Source organism: Xenopus tropicalis, chromosome 9, assembly GCF_000004195.4.
Source record: "Xenopus tropicalis strain Nigerian chromosome 9, UCB_Xtro_10.0, whole genome shotgun sequence".
NCBI classification, from domain to species: Eukaryota; Metazoa; Chordata; class Amphibia; order Anura; family Pipidae; genus Xenopus; species Xenopus tropicalis.
The window spans coordinates 66061576-66084983 of NC_030685.2; the positions used below are offsets into that span (position 1 = coordinate 66061576).

Here is a 23408-nt window from a genome sequence, read left to right on the forward strand (position 1 = left end):
GTTTCACTTTAATGCCATGGGTAAATATTATATGTGTGGTACAATCAATCAGAACCTGTTATTTAATAGAAAAATGCTGAAATATACATCATATATTCACTTAAAGGTCTTGCCACTGTAAAAGTATTAAAGGAGAAGGAAAGGTATAAACTAAGTAAGCTTTATCAGAAAGGTCTATGTAAATACAGCCATAGGCACTCACAGAAATGCTGCACTATCAAAAGAAACAAAGGATTTCTCGTCTCTTTTTTTGTAAACATGTTGTTAGGGAATCTGACTTCCTCTCTCAGAAAAATCCTTCATTCCTGGGGCCAGAGTCTGTGCAGTTCTTTCCTCTCTCCCCTCTCCTGCTCCCATAAGAATTCATAAACTCACTCCCCCCTCCCTTAGGAATGTGTAATCTGAGCTATAAAGGCTAAGCTGCTAGCAGGAAGCTATGAACACCAAGCTAAAATGGCAGCTGCAATCAGAAAAAGCTTCTAGGGTATGGTAAAGCTTTCTGCAGAATAAATATAGCGTTCTAGGTGGCACAAATGTGGCAAACCTATTAGCAGTAAAATGCCAAAATTACTTTACTTCTCCTTTTGAACACACATGATGTGTGTTTAACTTCAATGAATTATGATTAACTTTAATTATGATCTATACATATCTAATATAATGGGAACCGTTATATATATAGATATATATCTATCACTAGTACCGTGAAAGACGAGGCCGGGAATAACTGCAGGGAAGCGTCACTTCCGCCCCAGGTGCCACTGCCACAGGTACCAGGGAATCGCTAGCAGGGGGTCTGGATTGACCCATGGCACCCGACTCCAGTATAAGCCGAGGGTGAATTTTTCAGCAGATTATACTAGAGTATTTCTGGTATTTCAGACATAAAGGAAATCAATTTACATTGCACCTATTGTACAACCCCTATATTTTAAACACCAAATGGGTGTAGATGCTATCATATACTATGTCTAAATTGTAAAAACATACCTGTTCTCTGTATCCGCACTGCATTTTGGAGAAAGTAGTTCAAATGATTTTGTGAACTTGACAACCTGCCATCAGAAAATAAAATAATTAAAGGCTTTCTGAAAACGTTCATCTTATGCCTAGAAGTGTAACACATTTACATAGACACTTTCAACACACGTAGACACTTTAGATGAAGTGGTTCTAAAATATTTACAAGAACTACAAAATGTAAGTCTAATGGGCACAGTAGGTTCTTTTAGTAGGCTTATACTATAAGGATAGCTTAAAGGAGAACTAATGCTTAACAAAACTTAACAAAGAATCACATTACATTACATTTTGGGCTTCTGTACCAGCCTAAGGAGAACACAGTCCTTTAGCAGTGAAGATCCGTGCCTCTAAAGATGCAAACTTAGTTCATCTGGGTTTCTGTCAGTTGACTGAGCTTAGGGGCCAGTTCACAACATACAGTACATTTATAATATAAAAGTCAGATATGAGGCTAATTTGTAATTTATTCACATGCTTATTACATGACAGGTCAGCTACCAAAGCATTCTGCATCAGCTTCCATTACAAACAAACCTCATTTTCTGCATAATGATTTGTGATGACCCCTAGAGCAAACTGAGCATGTGCAGTGTCACTGACACGCAAAAGTACAGTATATATAGACACACAAATATCCATGTACACTAACATGAAAGCAAAAATTCAGATTACAATGATTTGGATGTATAGTGAATACATACAAAAGTCCATTCTCACCCTTGGATAATAGATAGACCAGTTTTTTCCAAAAATGAGCAAATAAGTTGGAACCGCTCAAAAAATATAAAATAGCTAACGTATTGTTTATTGGTTAAATTTTGGCAAATTTGGGATGATCCTACAATAGTATAAGGCATACAAAATGGGAAAAAAGCATTTAATATTGAATGAAAAGCAAACAAATAATATAAAATGCATTAGGATAAATTTCCCACTCCATATCTGTTAATAAAAAAATACTGATTTACATTGTGTCTCATGTATTTGCCAATTAAACAACTGCATAATACAAACAAATGTATTTAGGGGCACCATAGAGGCACAATGTTTGGCAAACTGCTTTGCAGTGCTATGATCTTAGGTTTGATTCAGTGTATTTGTGAGTTTCCTCTTGACCAGTGGTTGTTCTTCAGTTCATCTTCATCTTTTGGTCAGGGTCTCACTTATAACAGTGTTGCAGATATAGGAAAATATTGGTGGATTGGTGATTTTGCCAAGGTTCCAAGAATATATCTAGAAATAGGGTTTCATCTCATATCAGACCCTTTTGACCTACAAGTTGGGCTTTCAGTTCTATATAGGAAAGCAAATAGGCATTTTCCTGAAATATCACTGTAGCTGTCCTTTAGTCCGGGCCTTCCTGTGAGTGCTTCGGGCCCCCTTTGTGGCAGCCAATCCCACAGTTTGGTAACCACTGCTGTAGGTGCCCAACGCAATATTAGTATAAAGTATGTGGGGATGTAATAGGGAGATAAGTTTTGGCTCCTTGGTGGGGAGAGATTTTGAGAACTGCTAACTGGTTACTATAGGTTACTAAACCTGAAAAACTTTGGGTACCTCACAAAATCCCTGAGTTTTTTTGCATCAAAGACCTTTTTTTGCATTCTATTTCGGTTGTGGTAAGTGAGGCTGTTTTGGCTTGCATTAACACAAAAGATTCAAATAGCTGTTCATGCTATTCATGAAAATTGGTGTGACATTTTTGTGAAAGCAATCTTTTTTTCTGCTAAATCTTAGCAAGCCGAATGTGGCTATTAGCACCATATCATTCAATATCATGTGTGAAAAGAGATGTTTCTAATGCTTCTTGTAGGAAGCATTCTAGCTCTCCTTTCCTACCCGTCACTGCTGGTAGGGTAGGAGAAGTAAAGTGATAAAAAATGGATGAGTAGAGAACATTTTCAAAGCCCCACTTTGCTTCATATCTAGTTTCTTTTCAAAATCTTTTTTCTGGTTTCTCTGGTGCCATATCAAACCAAGGTTGAGAAGTAAAATGGAGACTAAATGGAACTCAACACTCCATTTCCAGATAGATGGACTATACGTTTTTTTTTATTCCTTTATGTTTTATCCACCACTGTTTTCAGGGGGAAATAGGAAAGATTTGACTCTTTTGGAGGGACTTTCTAAGATACTTGTACCAAATATAGGACTAAAGATTCTCACACAATTTAGGAAGGGATTAGCTTGGGGTCCAAGTCCAGACCCCTTTGGCAAGCAAGGGCGAAATAGGTTTGAGGGCATAAGAAACAAGAATCCTGCTTTTTTTGGAACCCCTTCCTTAGTTTCACATTTTTAATAAACTTGGAATTTATTCAGTTTGAGGTAGAAGTTCTATTCCGTTGAAGATACATATTCCAACTCTATTCAACCCTATTTATTGTCCATTAGTTGTCAACGTTTGCTATTACCACAAAACATAATTATTATTGCATTATAAAAGTAAATGTTTGGGAGCTATTATCTGAAATCCTTGGGACCTGGAATTTTTATATTCATACATTTGAAACGTAAAAAAAAAAGCCTAGTTGCCATCAATATAATTCTTTATTATTACAGGGGAAAGAGGAAACTCATTAAAAAAATAAAATGTACTGTATTATTATATTTGGGAGTTTTTTGGATAATGGGTTTCCAATCCCATACATGTCACATAATAAACAGAGGGGAAAAAAGGAAAAAGGTTTATTTTTTGTAATTTATTCTCTGGCTATGTTGCAATATCCTACTCTCCTATACTGTATTTACCCTAACATCTTATGTGCTCCAGCATATGCTACCCATGTACAAACTACATTATAATATATTATGGTTCAGTGTCATATTATCCCTAACTCAGGCAGGGAATAATCACAGGTTAGTAAACTCCTAGACTCAAATACGATTGTCTTGACATTCTCATCCATACACATAGAACCCCTCCCCCTAATAAAGCCTTAACCTATCACAATGAAAATGTGATTAAAGGCTTGCACAAACTGTTAAAATGAATAGGGCCAGGATTTATTCACTGCTTTACAATGACGAAGTCCGATAGCATAAAAACTTTAGTGTGGGGGCCCTTCTAAAATGGGACAACATACCCCTCCCCAAAATGAAATATAGTATTGGTAAATCCTACCTAGGATCTTGATCCCCTATGAATTTTGGTGGAAGGTCTGACCTCTGACCCTCACCCCCTAAGTATTTGGGTGAGGATCTCTTCACCCTGTATAAAAACACCATGAAAAAAATAATATTATTTTATTTTGCTAGTGTACATTCATCCAGGTTCCAGTGCTGTCTGTAGCATCGTTTTTTTTTTTTTTTTTGCTGGTTGCTGCCATTAAGGATAAGTGAGTAAGTGCAGCATGTATGTACCTAGGTACAACAGATCATTTGGCACACTTACCCTTTACTGTGATAAATACTGTCTTCAATAACAACTTTGGGTATTTATTTGCCAAATGTTTTGTGCCTGGACTACTTGGCTTTTATTTGAGAAATATAGTTGCAACAGCCCAGTAATGCTAGGCCCTTATAACAGGGGGTGTTTCTAGCACTTTTAAAGTTTACTACATTTAGGGGCCGATTCATTAAAACACGAGTTCGAATCCCGAATGGGAAAAATTCGGATTGGATACGATAATTTCTGAAGATTGCAACTATTTTGTCACCGTCGCGACTTTTTCGTATCTTGCGCAAATGTTTCGTCGCCGTCGCGATGATTGAACAATCGAAAACGGCGGAAAAACCTTTACAACTTTGATCCTTCTGTGCATGATTTTGGAAGCCTCCCATAGGGCTCAATGGCACTCTGCAGCTCCAACCTGGCCCAAGTAAAGTCTCCCATAGGGCTCAATGGCACTCTGCAGCTCCAACCTGGCCCAAGGAAAGTCTCCCATAGGGCTCAATGGCACTCTGCAGCTCCAACCCGGCCCAAGGAAAGTCTCCCATAGGGCTCAATGGCACTCTGCAGCTCCAACCCGGCCCAAGGAAAGTCTCCCATAGGACTCAATGGCACTCTGCAGCTCCAACCCGGCCCAAGGAAAGCCTCCCATAGGGCTCAATGGCACTCTGCAGCTCCAACCCGGCCCAAGGAAAGTCTCCCATAGGGCTCAATGGCACTCTGCAGCTCCAACCCGGCCCAAGGAAAGTCTCCCATAGGGCTCAATGGCACTCTGCAGCTCCAACCTGGCCCAAGGAAAGTCTCCCATAGGGCTCAATGGCACTCTGCAGCTCCAACCTGGCCCAAGGAAAGTCAAGATAAGGAAGCTTGAATGAATCTGAAACTTTCGTACTCAGCGCAACAATACGAATTTGTTGCGCTGGCGACGGAAAATTGGCGCAAGATACGAAAAAGTCGCGACGGCGACGAAATTGTCGCAAAAATAACGATCATTACGAAAAAACGCATTCGGAGTGTTCGTTGGTAAGAGGCACCCTTCTCTGTATCTAAAGAGAATTGAAAAGCACATTTTCCTAAAACTTGAATTACTTTGCTATCCTATTGCACCACCACTCAAGTTTTGAACAAATCAGTATTTAAATCTATCCATATCAGTTCTCTTTGGAACTACAATAGCTTTTTAATACTTGATCCTTCAGCCTTGTATTCTGTTAGATCACAATTATCATTTTTTTGGGGCTAAAATAACTGTGTAGCTACACTGGAACCAAGACAAAAATGAGTAGTATAAAAAGTAATAGAACTAATCACAAAATAAATATTTTTAGAAAATATTTTTCTTTTAGAAATGCAAAAATATTCATGGTAGAAAGCAGAGGTCAGACCTTTCAATCCAAAACTCAGACTATATGGGTCTTATGTGTAATTTATTTTTCTTAACTTCCATTTTAGGAGCCTTCCTATCAACTGCATTGGGGTTTGGGAAAGGGGTTAGGGGCCCAATCTGCTCAGCCTAAGGGGGTTTGAATATAGGACACTAGCTGCTATAACTTTCAATATAAATTATTTAAAACTTAAGGCAGAACTCCAGTCACTGGTGTGAGGGAACTTTTAGGGATAAAGAAGAGGAGTAGGTGTTTTTTGTTTGCTTCAACATGACATTTATAAAGAGGTGTTAATTTTAACTGCTTGGGCTTTGTGCATATTTTTTATTATTCCTTCAGACAAATATTTTAAGTTTGGAACAGTCACTGTCTTCTACTGACTTTACTGTTGAATTGTTGTTAGTGGCATAAGTGCACTAACAGGTTTCGTTTCACACTGCAGTGTAACAACCTGACCACAAAAATAAAAGGCAAATGGTATCAAGAAAAACACATTACTCTTCAGCATTCCAGCAGCCTATGATATAAATCTTAATCTATGACCCGGGGTCAGACTCACTTTGTTGATCTGTGATTTCTGGCAAATGCCAGAGGGGCTGCTGCAGTGTGGGACTGGGGTGCCAAGGGCCCACCAGAAAACTTCAGACCTTAGGCCCACTCTCCCCTTCTCTGTTCACTCACTTTTTTAAATCTCTTAATTACTTCTTTTTACACACTATTATCTATCCGTTCCTCTACTTGTTCTGTTTCTTTTCATAAAGAGCTGAGGAATGGTCATGGTGTAGGCATACAAGGCAAATGGATGGGTCGAGGGCCCACTGACAGAGTTTTCCTGGTATAATGGTGGGTCAGTTCAACACTGGGCTGCTGTAAGATGCCATAGACAGTAACTATTTATTGGGCTAATGGGGTGCTGATTGGCCCTGGACCCACTTCTAATTAAAGGAGACATATTGGATAGATGAAAAAAACCCTAATTTAGTAGGCAATTATGAATACAGGTATAGGACCCATTATCCAGAATACTCGGGACCAAGGGTATTCCAGATAAGGGGTATTTCCGTAATTTGGATCTCCATACCTTAAGTCTGCTAAAAAATCAATAAAACATAAACTAAACCCAATAGGATTGTTTTCCATCCAATAAGGATTATTTATATCTTAGTTGGGATCAATTACAAGGTACTGTTTTATTATTACAGAGAAAAAAGAAAATCAGTTTTAAAATTCTGAGTTATTAGATTAAAATGGAGTCTATGGGAGACAGGCTTTCTGTAATTCAGAGCTTTCTGGATAATGGGTTTCCAGATAAGGGATCCCATACCTGTAATATATGGTGCTGGTTTCACTTTGGGCTAAACATTATTCCTATCTGTAAAAATGGCCCCTTTATTGGAGCTCCCTATAGATCCTATCAGTTCTCGGTCCCTGTTTCAAATGAAGAGTGGGCGTGTCCTAACAGTCCCAGAAGCACAGCAGGAGGGGGATAGCCAATCACATCCTTCCACTCACACAAGAAAAGGCAGGCGTCAGTACCAGTATCAGGTAGCCTAGGTTCCTATCCTACAGTGCAGTGTACTGAGAGCCGGTGGCTCCCCTGCAAATCCAGAGAACTCAGTCAGCAGGAAGTGGGTCAGATGGGCGGGACTAGTGGGGTTTTGGTGGAATTTCTCAATAAATCAGTCCAAAACAGTTTTGTAAGCACAAAAACACTTTTAAAGCACAATTTTTCCATATCTAGAGGATTATAATTTACTGGTACATTCTTCATTTTTATATGATATGTCTCCTTTAAGGCTCATGACCTTGATCCCCTTTTCCTTACCACGTACCTGGTGAGCAGTGGGATTCAGAAGCCCATACGGATCCCACAGGCTCCAGCTGAACTGAAGCTGAATGCAGTGGGGTTAAAGAAATGATTGCAACTTCAGTTGATTCCATGTTGTCAAATCAAATTGTGCAATGGGTGGAGGCAAGGTTACTGACTCAGGAGGAGACTCCAGTGCTCTTACATTGCTGATTCCTGCTACAGTGTTAAACAGAAATATCAGGAAGTCTACAGTAAATGTTACTTCAGGTTGAGGGAATTTATGTGGGATTAAAGGGGCGGTTCACCTTTCAGCTAACTTTAAGTATGTTATAGAATGTCATGTTTCTAGCAATTTTGCAATTTGTCTTCATTATTTATTTTTTATTGTTTTTTTAATTATTTGCCTTCCTATTCTACACTCTTTCAGTCCCTCTCCTATTCATATCATAGTCTTTCCTTCAAACCTCTACCTGGTTGCTAAGGTAAAGAAGACCAGACCTAGCAACCAGATAGGTGCTGAAATCCCAAACTAGAAAGCTCTGAACAAACAGCTCAATACAGGTATGGGATCCCTTATCCGGAAACCCGTTATCCAGAAAGCTCCAAATTACGAAAAGCCTGTCTCCCATAGACTCCATTTTAATCAAATAATTCATAATTTTAAAACTGATTTCATTTTTCTCTGTAATAATAAAACAGTACCTTGTACTTGATCCCAACTAACATATAAATAACAAAAAAAACAATCCTATTGGGTTTAATAAGTGTTTTATTGATTTTTTAGTAGACTTAAGGTATGGAGATCCAAATTACGGAAAGACCCCTGATCTGGAATACCCTTGGTCCCGAGCATTCTGGATAATGGGTCCAATACTGGTACAGGTATGGGACCAATTATCCAGAATGCTCGGGACCAAGGGTATTCCAGATAAGGGGTCTTTCCGTAATTTGGATCTCCGTACCTTAAGTCTACTAAAAAATCAATAAAACATTAATTAACCCCAATAGGATTGTTTTGCATCCAATAAGGATTAATTATATCTTAGTTGGGATCAATTAAAATGTTCTGTTTTATTTCTACAGAGAAAAAGGAAATCAGTTTTAAAATTTTGAATTATTTGATTAAAATGGAGTCTATGGGAGACGGGCAATTCGGAGCTTTCTGGATAACGGGTTTCCGGATAAGGGGTCCGATACCTGTACTTGAAAAAACACTAAAAACAAAAAATAAAATTGCAAATTGTCTCAGAATATCAAAGTCTATGTCAGTAATAATACCTACAATGTATTGGTTGGTATTCTCAGCAATAATACCAAAATGGATGTCATGATTACAGTTGGGTTCTGAAAACTGAAGAAGCAGATTATTATTCTAAATAGTATTATGTTTGTTTAACAATGTGTTGCCTATTTATGGCTAATCTTTTCTTAAGTTTAACCCTTTTAGTGCCATAGGACGTAGATTCTACGTCCTGGGTAGCAAAGGACCAAAGTGCCACAGGACATAGAATCTACGTCCTACAGCACTATCAGGTTTACAAGCGCTGCGCTGGCTTTTAAAGCAGCGCAGAGCTTGTAAACCCTTCACAACCCCCTAGGCAACGAGCAAAGACAGTCATACTCACCGATCCGGTCCCCCGATCGCGTCGCCAGCCAATGACAGCAGTGGACACGCGATGATGACGTGTCCACTGCTGTCCCTTTAAATAGCGCCGCCTACTGTCGGCTCCTCATTCCTGCTGCGCACTTCGGACCTGATGGAGCTCCCCTGCTGCCTTCCTGCTGCCTTCCTGCCAGATTGGTCGCCCCTGATCGCCTGCCTGCCTTGGGTAAGCTGAACTACAACTCTCTACCACTGTTTATTTTGCTTATTTCTATCTCAACTGTCTAAAATTTTTTTTTTTTTTTTCAATTTTTTCTTCTATCTTTGTCATTATTACACTTTTGCACACATACACACTTATTTACAACTTTCCCAAGCACACACAGACACTTACACACACACTTACACTTTTTTTTTTTTTTTTTCTATCTTTCTTTTCTCTTCTTTCTTTCTTTGCTTTCTTTGGCAGTCTTTTTTTTTTACTAAAACTTTATTTCTGATCTTGCTCTATAATTATCTGATTTATTTGGTTGCATTTTAGTGTTTTTTTGGCATTTTCATAATTGATTTCTGTTTTTTTATTATTGTATTGTATTGTAACTTTTTTTATTGCTATTGGGTGCTGAATTTGCAGTGACGTTGGTGGATCCAGGGCTCTGACCACCAATTTCATTGCAATTATTGTTCTTCTGTTGGTTTAGGTGGTTTTATTGGATTTTACTGATTTTATGGTGTTTTATCTTTGCATTGTTCTTTATTGTGTATTTAGTGCCCCAAAAAGGTTGCTTTTGCAGTGACATTGGTGGATCCAGGGCTCTGACCACCGATTTCATTGCAATTATTGTTCTTTGATTGCTTTTAGTGGTTTTATTCCATTTTAACTTCATTTGATTTCAGTTGTTCTAGAAAGGTCCAGAGGTGCTAAGATTGTTCTGGTAGTTTCTATTGCCAAGGGTTAGGCTGATGCCACACATGGCGTAGGGCTGATTTTTTCAGCAAGTGGAAAAACGCTTGCCGAAAATTCAGCCCTACGCCTGCTACATGTGCCTGCACCCGAATGAATGGAATACGCTCGGGTGCAGGCACATGTAGCCGATATACGCATGAAAACGCGAGACTTTGCATTCTCACGCGTTTTCATGCGTATATCGGCTACATGTGCCTGCACCCGAGTGTATTCCATTCATTCGGGTGCAGGCAAAAAAAAAGGGGTGCATAGAGTGCAGCCCCAATATTATGCATTTTCAGGTTTGGCGGCCATGTACTTATGTGCAACCAGACATAGGTATCGTTTTATTCAGGGGAACTTGCAGATTGATGTTTAGTAAGTTTTTGGTAGTTGCCATGGAAATTTTGGAGAGAAATCTAGGTTTGTATCTGGTTTTTCCTTGATTTCTGACCAAAGCGCTGACTTCTGCAAGGGACTGCGGCCACAATTTTCCATGTAGAAAGAGGAGAGTGGTGTCTCTGAATAGCTGAAGGTGTGCACTTTTCGTAAATATATTGATTGTGGGGGTTATTTCACAGGTATGGGGGTGTTTAGACTAAATAACTGCAGGTAGAGCACATAGAGCACAGCCCACCCTTATGCATTGCCCCTGTTTGGGGGCATTTGGTGGCCACGTCTTTATGTGCACCCATACATATGGGGTATCATTTTATTCAGGGGAACTTGCAAATTGAGGTTTAGTAAGTTTTTGGTAGTTGCCATGGAGATTTTGGGGAGAAATCTAGGTTTTTTATCTGGTTCTTCCTTGATTTCTGACCAAAATCTAGGTTTGTATCTGGTTTTTCCTTGATTTCTGACCAAAGCGCTGACTTCTGCAAGGGACTGGGGCCACAATTTTTCATGTAGAAAGAGAAGAGTGGTGTCTCTGAATAGCTGAAGGTTTGCACTTTTCGTAAATATATAGATTGTGGGGGTTATCTCACAGGTAGGGGGGGTTAACACTGAAAAACTGCAGGTAGTGCACATAGAGCGCAGCCCCCAAAATTTCAACTGAAATTGCCCTTATGCATTGCCCCTGTTTTGGGGCATTTGGTGGCCACGTCTTTATGTGCACCCATACATATGGGGTATCGTTTTATTCAGGGGAACTTGCAGATTGATGGTTAGTAAGTTTTTGGTAGTTGCCATGGAGATTTTTGGGAGAAATCTAGGTTTTTTATCTGGTTTTTCCTTGATTTCTGACCAAAATCTAGGTTTGTATCTGTTTTTTCCTTGATTTCTGACCAAAGCGCTGACTTCTGCAAGGGACTGCAGCCACAATTTTCCATGTAGAAAGAGAAGAGTGGTGTCTCTGAATAGCTGAAGGTGTGCACTTTTCGTAAATATATAGATTTTGGGGGTTATTTCACAGGTAGGGGGGGTTAACACTGAAAAACTGCAGGTAGTGCACAGAGCGCAGCCCCCAAAATTTCAACTGAAATTGCCCTTATGCATTGCCCCTGTTTTGGGGCATTTGGTGGCCACGTCTTTATGTGCACCCATACATATGGGGTATCGTTTTATTCAGGGGAACTTGCAGATTGATGTTTAGTAAGTTTTTGGTAGTTGCCATGGAGATTTTGGGGAGAAATCTAGGTTTGTATCTGGTTTTTCCTTGATTTCTGACCAAAGCGCTGACTTCTGCAAGGGACTGGGGCCACAATTTTCCATGTAGAAAGAGAAGAGTGGTGTCTCTGAATAGCTGAAGGTGTGCACTTTTTGGAAATATATAGTTTGCGGGGGTTATTTCACAGGTATGGGGGTGTTTAGACTATATAACTGCAGGTAGAGCACATAGAGCACAGCCCCCCCTTATGTATTGCCCCTGTTTGGGGGCATTTGGTGGCCACGTCTTTATGTGCACCCATACATATGGGGTATCGTTTTATTCAGGGGAACTTGCAGATTGATGTTTAGTAAGTTTTTGGTAGTTGCCATGGAGATTTTGGGGAGAAATCTAGGTTTTTTATCTGGTTTTTCCTTGATTTCTGACCAAAATCTAGGTTTGTATCTGTTTTTTCCTTGATTTCTGACCAAAGCGCTGACTTCTGCAAGGGACTGCAGCCACAATTTTCCATGTAGAAAGAGAAGAGAAGAGTGGTGTCTCTGAATAGCTGAAGGTGTGCACTTTTCGTAAATATATAGATTTTGGGGGTTATTTCACAGGTAGGGGGGGTTAACACTGAAAAACTGCAGCCCCCAAAATTTCAACTGAAATTGCCCTTATGCATTGCCCCTGATTTGGGGCATTTGGTGGCCACGTCTTTATGTGCACCCATACATATGGGGTATCGTTTTATTCAGGGGAACTTGCAGATTGATTGTTAGTAAGATTTTGGTAGTTGCCATGGAGATTTTGGGGAGAAATCTAGGTTTGTATCTGGTTTTTCCTTGATTTCTGACCAAAGCGCTGACTTCTGCAAGGGACTGCGGCCACAATTTTCCATGTAGAAAGAGAAGAGTGGCGTCTCTGAATAGCTGAAGGTGTGCACTTTTCGTAAATATATAGATTGTGGGGGTTATATCACAGGTAGGGGGGGGTTAACACTGAAAAACTGCAGGTAGTGCACATAGAGCGCAGCCCCCAAAATTTCAACTGAAATTGCCCTTATGCATTGCCCCTGTTTTGGGGCATTTGGTGGCCACGTCTTTATGTGCACCCATACATATGGGGTATCGTTTTATTCAGGGGAACTTGCAGATTGATGTTTAGTAAGTTTTTGGTAGTTGCCATGGAGATTTTGGGGAGAAATCTAGGTTTGTATCTGGTTTTTCCTTGATTTCTGACCAAAGCGCTGACTTCTGCAAGGGACTGCAGCCACAATTTTCCATGTAGAAAGAGAAGAATGGTGTCTCTGAATAGCTGAAGGTGTGCACTTTTCAGAAATATATAGTTTGTGGGGGTTATTTCACAGGTAGGGGGGGGTAACACTGAAAAACTGCAGGTAGTGCACATAGAGCTCAGCCCCCACATTTTTAGCTGTAGTTGCCTGTATGCATTGCCCCTGCTTTGGAGTGTTTGGTGCCCATGTCTTTATGTGCACCCATACATATGGGGCATCATTTTATTCAGGAGAAGTTTGTCTTTCAAATTTGCCTTTGTTAGAAAATTTTTATGAGATTTTTTTTTGTCAAATCCAAATTTGATCATGCGTCCAAGTTTACGTTTTAGAAAAAAAAAAAAAATGTCAAAAAAAGCTCCAAATTGCACAATGCACTGACAAAAAGTATTTGGCTTTTGAGAGAAAACTACATTGCACCTAGAAACCTGAAGGTCTGTAGTTTCTAAAGATACCGAACATGAGGGGATATTTTAGATTTACATGTAAGTTATGCTGCATCAACTGTTACAAGCGCTTTAGTTTGGGGGTTACTTCTGGACAGGAACTGTGGGGTACCACCACATATTTGGTATCGTTGGACTTGGGAGTATCAGGGCTTTTACAAACGACAAAAAAAATTGTGCAAAATTAACTTTTCTATGGAAAAAAACCTCAAAATATACACAAATTTTTCATAATTTTTTTTTTTTTTTACATATTTCACCCAAAATACACATCATATCTCCAGAAAAGTTATAAAATTTGGTATGTATGTCGAAGCCCAATTAGTGACGAAAAAAACGATATATAATTTCCATAGTTTCATGGAGGTTTTCCTACCAAAAAACATTGTTAAAGTGAATGAGTACAAAATGCTTAAAAAACGTCTGGCACTGGGGGGAACCGAAATGACGAATTCGGCTGGCACTTAAAGGGTTAAAGCCTTGTTTACAAAGCAGGGTGCAAACCACCATATAGATATATATTTTTTTTTTTATTTGATCCCTTCTTGTAAAAAAACCTGTGTTTGGCCTATGTGACTGCAAGCAATTGGCAGCACTCTATTCATGAAGGGCAGGATGATGCACTTGGGAATCACTCCTCCCACCACCTACCCATCACCCAACTTCAATTCAAATGCGCAAGTTAGGGAGCACACTACCTCTTCTTTGCTTCTAATAGGAGTATTTTTCCAAAAAATATTTACCCCATGAGGGCTGCCTGCCTGCCTAGTGTACAGTGTTGTAACTCTCTCCCCCTTTTGTAATACACGACAGTCATATGTAATAGACATGCATAAAATAAATACAAATAGAAGCTGATATGGCAAAATATTTTTACACAACCTGAACATCATAGAGCTCCTTTAATTGAAAAGATGTAGGTAAACCCAGTTAAGATTAACTAATGATGTAAAAATCCACTACCATACATCAGCTTTTCAAGAAAGCAACAGTAAAACACCAGTTTACAGTATATATAGTCAAGTTCTACAGAGCAAACTTTGTGTAGACATCACTTTGTTCAACAGTGATGAGTGATGAGATTGGGACATGGCGACTCATCTGTGCCAAATGTCCAGATAATGTTTGCTCAATCTGTAGATAAAAAATACCCAACTGATGACCTGTGGTTAAGTGATCATTGGACTATGTACATCTCCACTTTACCAGGAAAGTCTGGGTGGGTGAAGGTTGTACAGTATAGATATATGATAAGGTGCAATTATTTATATTTGGATCAGTGGCAAAAAGACAGAAACATTCAGGTGAAATTAATGGGATGTGAGCAACGTCTCATAATATTCCTGTAAATGATGCTTATGCTTTCTAATGTGATTTTGGATGAGCTCTTCACTTTACATAAATTCCAAGGGGGCTATGTAATAAATATGTAATAAAAGGCACTAAGTTTGTCCCGGAGCAGTAATCCAGAGCAACCAATCATCAGGTAGAATTTACTAGTCAACTGTTTAAAAGCAGACATCTAATTAGTTGCTATATGTAACTGCTTCTGGGCAAACTTACATATGGGGGTTAGGTATTACATATATGGGTAAAAGGAACTTACCGGAGACTCAATATCCTCCAGTAGCAGCACAGAGCAGCGTTCACACTTTAGAAGGTTCTGGGCCCGGTGCATAATTTTCTTAACAACCTTTTCCAGATCTGTCTGTTCCTCAAACAGGTCATTTACCACCTCCAGCAAAGCCTGCACAACATGAAAAAAAAATAATCATCGTGGCTGTTAAAATATCGTGTGGCCCTTGCCACACATAAATAGCTGAAAGGAAAAACCCCAGCAAGAATAAAACAGTAGTACTCACCCCCTACTTCTCCATGTGAGGAAGGGAAGTGTTTTTTTCATGTATGGCCACCTTAACTTTTAAAAGCAGGGTTGCCACTTTTTTTCTGTAATTAATACTGGCCTTCTGGTTGGGAGGTGGGATGTGATGGCATTTGGTGGTGGGGCTAAGATGTAAGGTGTGGGGAAATGAGCGGCTTGGTGGGAGAAAGGGCTGGTAAATGGGCAGGTAATGGGTGGACGGGGCAGGATTATAGATAGTTTGGTTGCAAGAACATTGCTGGTAAATTTGTAATTCCAGTGCTGGCCCTAGCTGGGGATTTACTGGCTAGGCCCGTCAGATAGCAGCCAGGTGGCAACCCTGTTTAAAAGTGATTTACTTTTTCTCTGTAATAATAAAACAGTACCTTGTATTTGGTGGTAACTAAGCTGTGTGAATCCATATTGGTGGCAAAACAATCATTATTTAATTTATTTAATGTCAAAATGATTTTTAGCTGACTTGTATGGTGATCCCAATTACAGAAAGATTCCTTATGCAGAAAACCCCAGGTCACAAGCATTCCAAATAATAGATCCTATACCTGTATTCAAACTTCTTATGTAAGAAACTAGCTACATTATAATATGTTGTAACAAAGATGCATAAGATAAAAGAGTATGCAGTATATCATCAAGGAGCAGTAGGCAAAACACAAGGGCATCATGAAGGGAACAACAGGGGATAAGGAGAAAGAAGAGCAAAATGGGCAAGAAATGTAACCAATAACATGAAAAAAAGTATGTGGTATGTGGAACAGGTGCAATAAAGTCTTAAAACCTTAATATAGATAAAAATTGTGTTTGAGAGCTCTCTCTATTTAAGGGGTGTTTTACCTTTAATGGGGTAGTTAACGTTTAGATTAACTTTTAATGTGTTATATAGCATGGCCAATTCTAAGCAACTTTTCATCTGTCATAGTTTTTTTAATTATTGGCCTTCTTCTACCTCTTTCCAGCTTTCAAATGGGGGTCACCGACCCCAGCAGCCAAAAACTATTGCTCTGTGAGGCTACAATTTTATTGTTATTGTTACTTATCTTTCTATTCAGTCCCTCTACTTTTCATATATCAGTCACTCTCTCAAATCACTCCCTGGTTACTAAGGTCAATTGGACCCTATTAACCAGATAACTGCTGAAATTCCAGAAGAGCTGTGGAACATAAAGTAAAATCATTTAAAAAATGAAGACTAACTGCAAATTGTCTCAGAATAGCACTCTCTACATCAGTGATCCCCAACCAGTGGCTCGTGAGCAACATGTTGCTCCCCAAACCCTTGGATGTTGCTCCCAGAGGCCTCAAAGCAGGTGCTTATGTTTTGGTTGCATAAAAACCAGATGTACTGCCAAACAGAGCCTCCTGTAGGCTGCCAGTCCATATAGAGATTTCCAAATAACCAATAAGGCCCTTATTGGCACCCCAGAAACTTATTTATGCTCTCCAACTCTTTTTACATTTAAGTGTAGCTCACAGGTAAAAAAGGTTGGGGATCCCTGCTCTACATCATCCAAAATTAAAAGTTAAATCAGATGGGCCTACCTTTGACTAAAAGTTGTGAGAAGCCAGTGCTATGTAGCCATTCCCAGCAAGCTCTTATACACGGAAAGGGCTTTACTCCCATCATTAAGACATTATGTGCCTGAATGAACTTCTTTGGAATACAGTGATGCCTCTGGCTTTTAACGAATTAAAGAATTTTCTTTCTACCATTACATAACTGTTAGACACTGTATCTCTCTCCTGTCTCCCAATATTGTTTTACCAAGGCTGATAAATACAGACAACAGGAAGTGAAAACCAAACCATGTTCTCCTTAAATACCTTTTCATAAGGCACAATATAATATCATTTACCATTAAATCACTGTTCCTTATTAATGAATATGCTTTTGCAGCTGATTTCTGGCAATGTATGTACATTATATTATATGTATAGCAATACATTATACAACTTTAATGTACAGTAAGTACTATTGCCTCTCTGTTCATGTTTGAAAATATTGTGGGGTTGGGGGGAAATCTATCTCAGGGAAACAAGTATTTTACCCTTGAGGGTAGAAACACCACACCTGCATGCCTCTTTATTTAATACTCTTGTCATAGAAAAACATGGTATGAATGCCTTGTTATCTGCAGGGCAGCTCTTAAAATGCAACACATAGAGCTAACCTCTAGCACTAAGGCTTGCCTTGATACCAGAGATGGGCCAAGAGGTACTGGCACCCAAGACATGTAGTGTACCTCTTGTCCCCTGCCCATTACTGGTGGTCACCCCCCCCCCCACCCCAGTCCCACCTTCCACTCATCACCTTAGTCCCCCCCCCCAACCCCAACCCCCTTACAGTTGTGCTGTAGGCAGCTGCCTCTTCTGCCTGCTCTTAGTTTCGGCCTTGCCATGGCATTTATTTGCACAAAATATAATTAAATGTGTCTCATCAACTTAGTGAAGGCACCTCACCTTTACTGCCTACAATTCACACCTTTTTTTCTTAAAGCTATACAGATAATGCAGTATGCTGTAGTAATGTATATCCCATTATATATATTATCATTCTCTTTAAATGTTAGGGCATATTACTTACGGTATCTGCCAAGTTTCTATCAAGGCACTATTGGCTCAGCTTCCTATTAAATGACATGTAAACCCTACATGTTCCTACCATGTGTAAAGGTTGGGCACATCTCCCCAACCCAAACCAATTGCCAAGTTTCTATCAAGGTGCTACTGGCTCAGCTTCCCCTTAAAGGACATGTAAACCCTACATTTTCCTACCATGTATATAAGTTGGGCACATCTCCCCCACCCAAACTATACCATTTGTATTTCATATATCCCCTCTGTTTACCAGCACCATCACATTTTCCTAAAGCAAACAGCAGCTTTCACCAATCAGCCATTTTCTCTCTCATATCACATTGCAAATTTCACATTTTCACACCTTTAGTGTAAAGTTCATGCAATAAAGAATGCAGGCTTACACAGGCAGAACTTACTATTAGTGATGAGCGAAAATGTTGCACGTCAAAAAAATTGTCTTCCTCGACAATTCTCTTGACACGGGTGACAACTCTTTTGACGCGGGCGACAATTTTTGGACGTGCAGCGAAACGCGGAAATTTGCAGCGAATCCATGCCTGGCAAAACATTTCGCACTACTTCGCCTACTACTATGATTAAAAAGTCCTGCTTGTGCCCTGTAATGGTTAAACTGAACTCAGGAAAGGAGGTTAGGAGAAAGAACATGTTTCTCCAGCAGAGTGCACAGCTAGAGCAGAGTTTTTATGAAACCATCAGTGGCTGCTAGTCTAGAGAGCATTCGTTTTAACCTGAGTTGATAAGAACTGAGCATGCTCAATTAGCCAAGAACACAAGTCAATTCCTAAGGGAGAAGGACGAGTGGAACAGAGGAGAAGGAATCCTATGTGATTAAGAGGATGCTGCAGCCTTACTATTAACTTTTGAACAACATGAGTGGCAAGTATTTAAAGATTTGAAAGAGGCTGTTCACTGAGTAAATTTTTTGGTGCTCATCTACATTCATGATTGCAGTGCGCAAAGTGATTTAAAAAACAATCGCCATATTTTTTCCCCACAACGCACTGTTTCCCACTGGTTCTATTTATCAGTATTCTAGTATGCAGGAACGCTACCTTTTGTCGAACCACACATCACCAGGCCTGGATTTGTGGAGAGGCCACAAAAATTTTTGGCAGAAAAAACCACTGCCACTAAATCTTTAAATTTTGCTCCCATACGGAGCATTGGGGACCTCTCCGTATGGAAGTTTAAATTATGCACATGCGCGCTCACACTCACTGCCGCCAGGGTGGGGGGTTCGTGCATGCGTGCTCGGCAGGGGGCGACCAACGGGGGCAGCCCGGAACACAAATCCGGAGCTGCACATCACTATTACTCCCAAACTTGTTTCAATATATTGTACTGACAATTTCAAGAACCGACATTGAGGCAACCAACAAGAGGCATTCTAACAAAAACAGTGAATTTATTAAGTAAATTGAACAAAAATGGTTTTAATATTGACTTAAACACTTGGGGGCACATTTACTAATCCACGAATCCGAATCACGAATGGGAAAAAATCGTATTGGAAACGAAAATTTCGTAAGATCGCAAATATCACGAAAATTCTTATGAAAAAATCGTATTAGTCACGATAATATCGTATTGGTAATTCAAAAGTCACGAAATTTTCGTACCGAATAATTGTAAACAGTGGTAAAACCTTTCCGATTTTTTCGTGCAAACGTCCGAAAAAGTCGTGCGGTGTACGAAAAAGTCGTGCGGTGTACGAAAAAGTCGTGCGGACGCCCGAAAAGAATCAGCGAAAATACACTCGGAGCATTCGCATGAACGTTCGAGCGTTCGTGCTTTTGTAAATGTGCCCCTTGGTGTAGTTTGCTTATGAACTGCACCCAAATATGTCTGTATTCTCACTATTGCTGTAATCTATTTGCACAATAAGTGGGTAGCTGGATGCTGGTGTAGCCTGGCATTTGTGTGCATGTATGTGCTGGGGTAAAGGTGTGTTTATGTGTGTAGCTAGAAATCATTTTACAAATATGATACATGTTACAAATATCTTTGAAGGAATACTGGACTTACCCGGCTCCGATCATATTCTTTTCTGGAAGCAGCGAACAGTTGAGCATTAGATATTGCAATGCCACAAAAAGGCAGATACATCTGCATTACCTGTCAAGAACAAACATAAACTGATAAGCATGTCATACTGATCATTTTCAAATTATTGAGACTTTTTTCCCATAGGGACAGTAATACAGGAAATATAAATACCCTATACACACAAGGGTTATCTGTTTTGAGTTTTTTTCAATTCTAGTAAACTTGAAATGTTACCAAACTCAAATGTTTATTGATTTATTAAAAAAATGTGAATATAAAAAATTAAATTTTTGCAAGCTCTTAGATGCCAGTTTTACATTCAAGTTTTTCTCTTAGTAAATATCAAACCTTTGAGTTTTGGAAACCATAATTTGAATTTGGGAGCTTTTGTGCAAAAAAATTGGAATTGAGGAAAACATTTGAATTTGAACCCCTTAGACTTTAATTGAATAGTGGCATGTTTTGTCAAATATGAAGATTAAATCTAGAATATGTGGTTTATCATGTACAAGGAAAAAATTTCCAGTTTGCAAATAAATCAAATATTTTCTATTTTCTATAGTAGTAATGGGTTAAATAATTTGCCAGGCATGGATTCGCTGTGAATTTCCGCATTTGACATTATTTTGTGAAACAGGCGCGTCACATAAAATTGTCACCCGCGTAAAAAAAAAATTATGCACTTTTTTTGACGCGCAACATTTTTGCCGTTTCACAAATCTTTTGAAACATTCACAAATTATTCGGGAAAACGAAACGGGAGAGATTTGCTCATCACTATTAATTTGCTTTTCAAGAAGAAAGACCTTACATACAGTAGAGGAAGAAGATATCATTGAATTGGAATTTTAATCAATTTAGTAAGATTCTAGTTTAGGGAGACAGCGGGAGCTTAGGGAGCTAAATGCGTGGCTAAAGTCTTGGTGTAGGAAGGAAGGGTTTGGGTTCCTAGAGCACTGGGCTGACTTTTCTTTGGGGTACAATCTATACAGCCCTGACGGATTGCACCTCAATGGAAGGGGGTCTACTGTGCTAGGGGAGAGAATGGTTAAGAGGCTGGAGGAGTGTTTAAACTAGACAAGGGGGGGGGTTGGTAAGCTAGATTCTTATGGGAGAGCTAGTGTAGATGGGGCAGTGGGACCAGTAAAGGGTTGTGGGGGAGGAGTGAGGGGGGCATATAGTTTATCAGATAAGGAGCTTCCATTGTTACAAGGGAAACAGACTAATTTTCACCTTAGCTCTAACTGTCCTTTAGCTAATGTAAGCTGTAGAGGAAGAAGTAGTAATCTCCGCTGCATGCTGGCTAATGCGCGTGGCTTGTCGGGAAAAATAGGGGAGCTGCAGGCTATTGCATGTATTGAAAATTATGACTTAATTGGTATCACTGAGACCTGGTGGGATGAAAAATGCGACTGGGCAGTGAATTTAAATGGGTATACGCTTTTTAGGAGGGACAGAGGGATTAAAAAGGGTGGAGGGGTTTGTCTTTATGTAAAGTCAGATTTAAAGCCATGTAATAAAGACATTACCAATGAAAATGTTGAATCTCTTTGGGTAGAAATTTCAGTAGGGCTGAAGGTCACAAAGAAAATGATCATTGGTGTATGCTATAAACCACCCCGTATAGATGAGGGGGATGAGGCCCAGCTACTTTTGCAAATGGAGGAGGCTTCAAAATTGGGTCAAGTTGTTATTATGGGGGACTTTAATTATCCGGACATTGACTGGAGTAATGGGGTGGCTAAGTCAGAAAAAGCTAGTAGGTTTGTAAATATGCTAAATGACAACTTTTTATTTCAGGTGGTTCAAGAACCTACTCGGAATGAGTCTATTTTGGACCTGGTAATATCTAATAATACTGAACTTATCTCTAACATTTGTGTGGGTGAGCATTTGGGGAACAGTGATCACAACATGGTCTCCTTTGAGATAATGCTGCAGAGACAGCTCTATAAGGGAGTAACTAAAACGCTCAATTTTAGACGTGCAGACTTTGCCAGTTTAAGGGCATCTCTGCAATGTGTCAACTGGGAAAGGCTTTTCATGGGGTTAGACACAGAAGGAAAATGGAACATCTTTAAAACATTGCTTTGCAGGTATACACAACAGTATATTCCCCTTGTAAGCAAGGAGAGGCATCGCAAAGCAAAACCCTTATGGCTGAATAAAAGAGTTAAGGTCGAGGTTGGTAATAAAAAACGTGCTTTTAAAGCATTCAAGTTAGCTGGGACAGCGGAAACTTTCATCAGGTACAAGGAAGCAAATAAAGCATGCAAAAAAGCTATCAGGCAAGCTAAAATAGAGATGGAAAGGGATATTGCAGCTAGGAGTAAAAAGAATCCAAAATTATTTTTTAATTATGTGAATAGTAAAAAAATGAAGCAAGAAGGGGTGGGAACTTTATTATCACGGGGAGGTACGTTGGTTGATGAGAACGGGGAAAAAGCTGAAATTTTGAACTCTTATTTTTCATCTGTCTATACATCTGAGGAGCCAGATAATGAAGGCTTCCCTTTTAATATACCCAGTGCTAGTAATTTAGCTACTGGCGCATGGGTCACTCAGGAGGAAATTCAAAAGAGACTTGAACATGTAAAGGTAAACAAAGGTCCAGGACCGGATGGGATTCATCCCAGGGTATTAAATGAGCTGAGCGCTGTGATTGCCAAGCCTCTTCACATAATTTTTCAGGATTCGTTGAGGTTTGGCATGGTGCCGAGAGACTGGCGGATTGCTAATGTGGTGCCGTTATTTAAAAAGGGATCTCGTTCTCAGCCTGAAAACTATAGGCCTGTTAGTCTGACATCAGTAGTAGGAAAGCTTCTGGAAGGGGTAATAAGGGATAGGATAGTTGAATACATTGCAGTTCACAATACTATTAGTTTGTGCCAGCATGGTTTTATGCGTAACAGATCTTGCCAGACTAATTTAGTTGCCTTTTATGAGGAGGTGAGCAGGAACCTTGATGCTGGAATGGCAGTTGATGTCATCTACTTAGATTTTGCTAAAGCGTTTGATACAGTACCGCACAGAAGGTTAATGATCAAATTGAGGAATATTGGCCTAGAACATAATATTTGTAATTGGATAGAAAACTGGCTGAAGGATTGAGTACAAAGAGTGGTGGTAAATGGAACATTTTCTAATTGGGCCAGTGTGGTTAGTGGAGTACCGCAGGGGTCAGTCCTTGGTCCTTTGCTTTTTAACTTGTTTATTAATGACCTGGAGGTGGGCATAGAGAGTACTGTTTCTATTTTTGCTGATGACACTAAATTGTGCAAAACTATAAGTTCCATGCAGGATGCTGCCGCTTTGCAGAGCGATTTGACAAAATTGGAAAACTGGGCAGCAAACTGGAAAATGAGGTTCAATGTTGACAAGTGCAAAGTTATGCACTTT

The 23408-nt window shown here is 39.5% G+C and overlaps 1 protein-coding gene across 2 annotated transcripts in view; it reads right to left on the reverse strand.

The window, feature by feature from the left end:
* pde11a (phosphodiesterase 11A) overlaps positions 1-23408 on the reverse strand; it is a 255900-nt gene that overhangs the window by 97034 nt on the left and 135458 nt on the right. For both annotated transcript variants that reach the window (XM_002934600.4, XM_031892908.1), the window contains exons 3-5: positions 19989-20078; positions 15090-15230; positions 991-1055 (exon numbers count right to left, since the gene is read on the reverse strand). In XM_002934600.4, coding sequence (XP_002934646.1) covers positions 991-1055; positions 15090-15230; positions 19989-20078 — 296 coding nt within the window. The remainder of the gene's footprint in view (positions 1-990; positions 1056-15089; positions 15231-19988; positions 20079-23408) is intronic.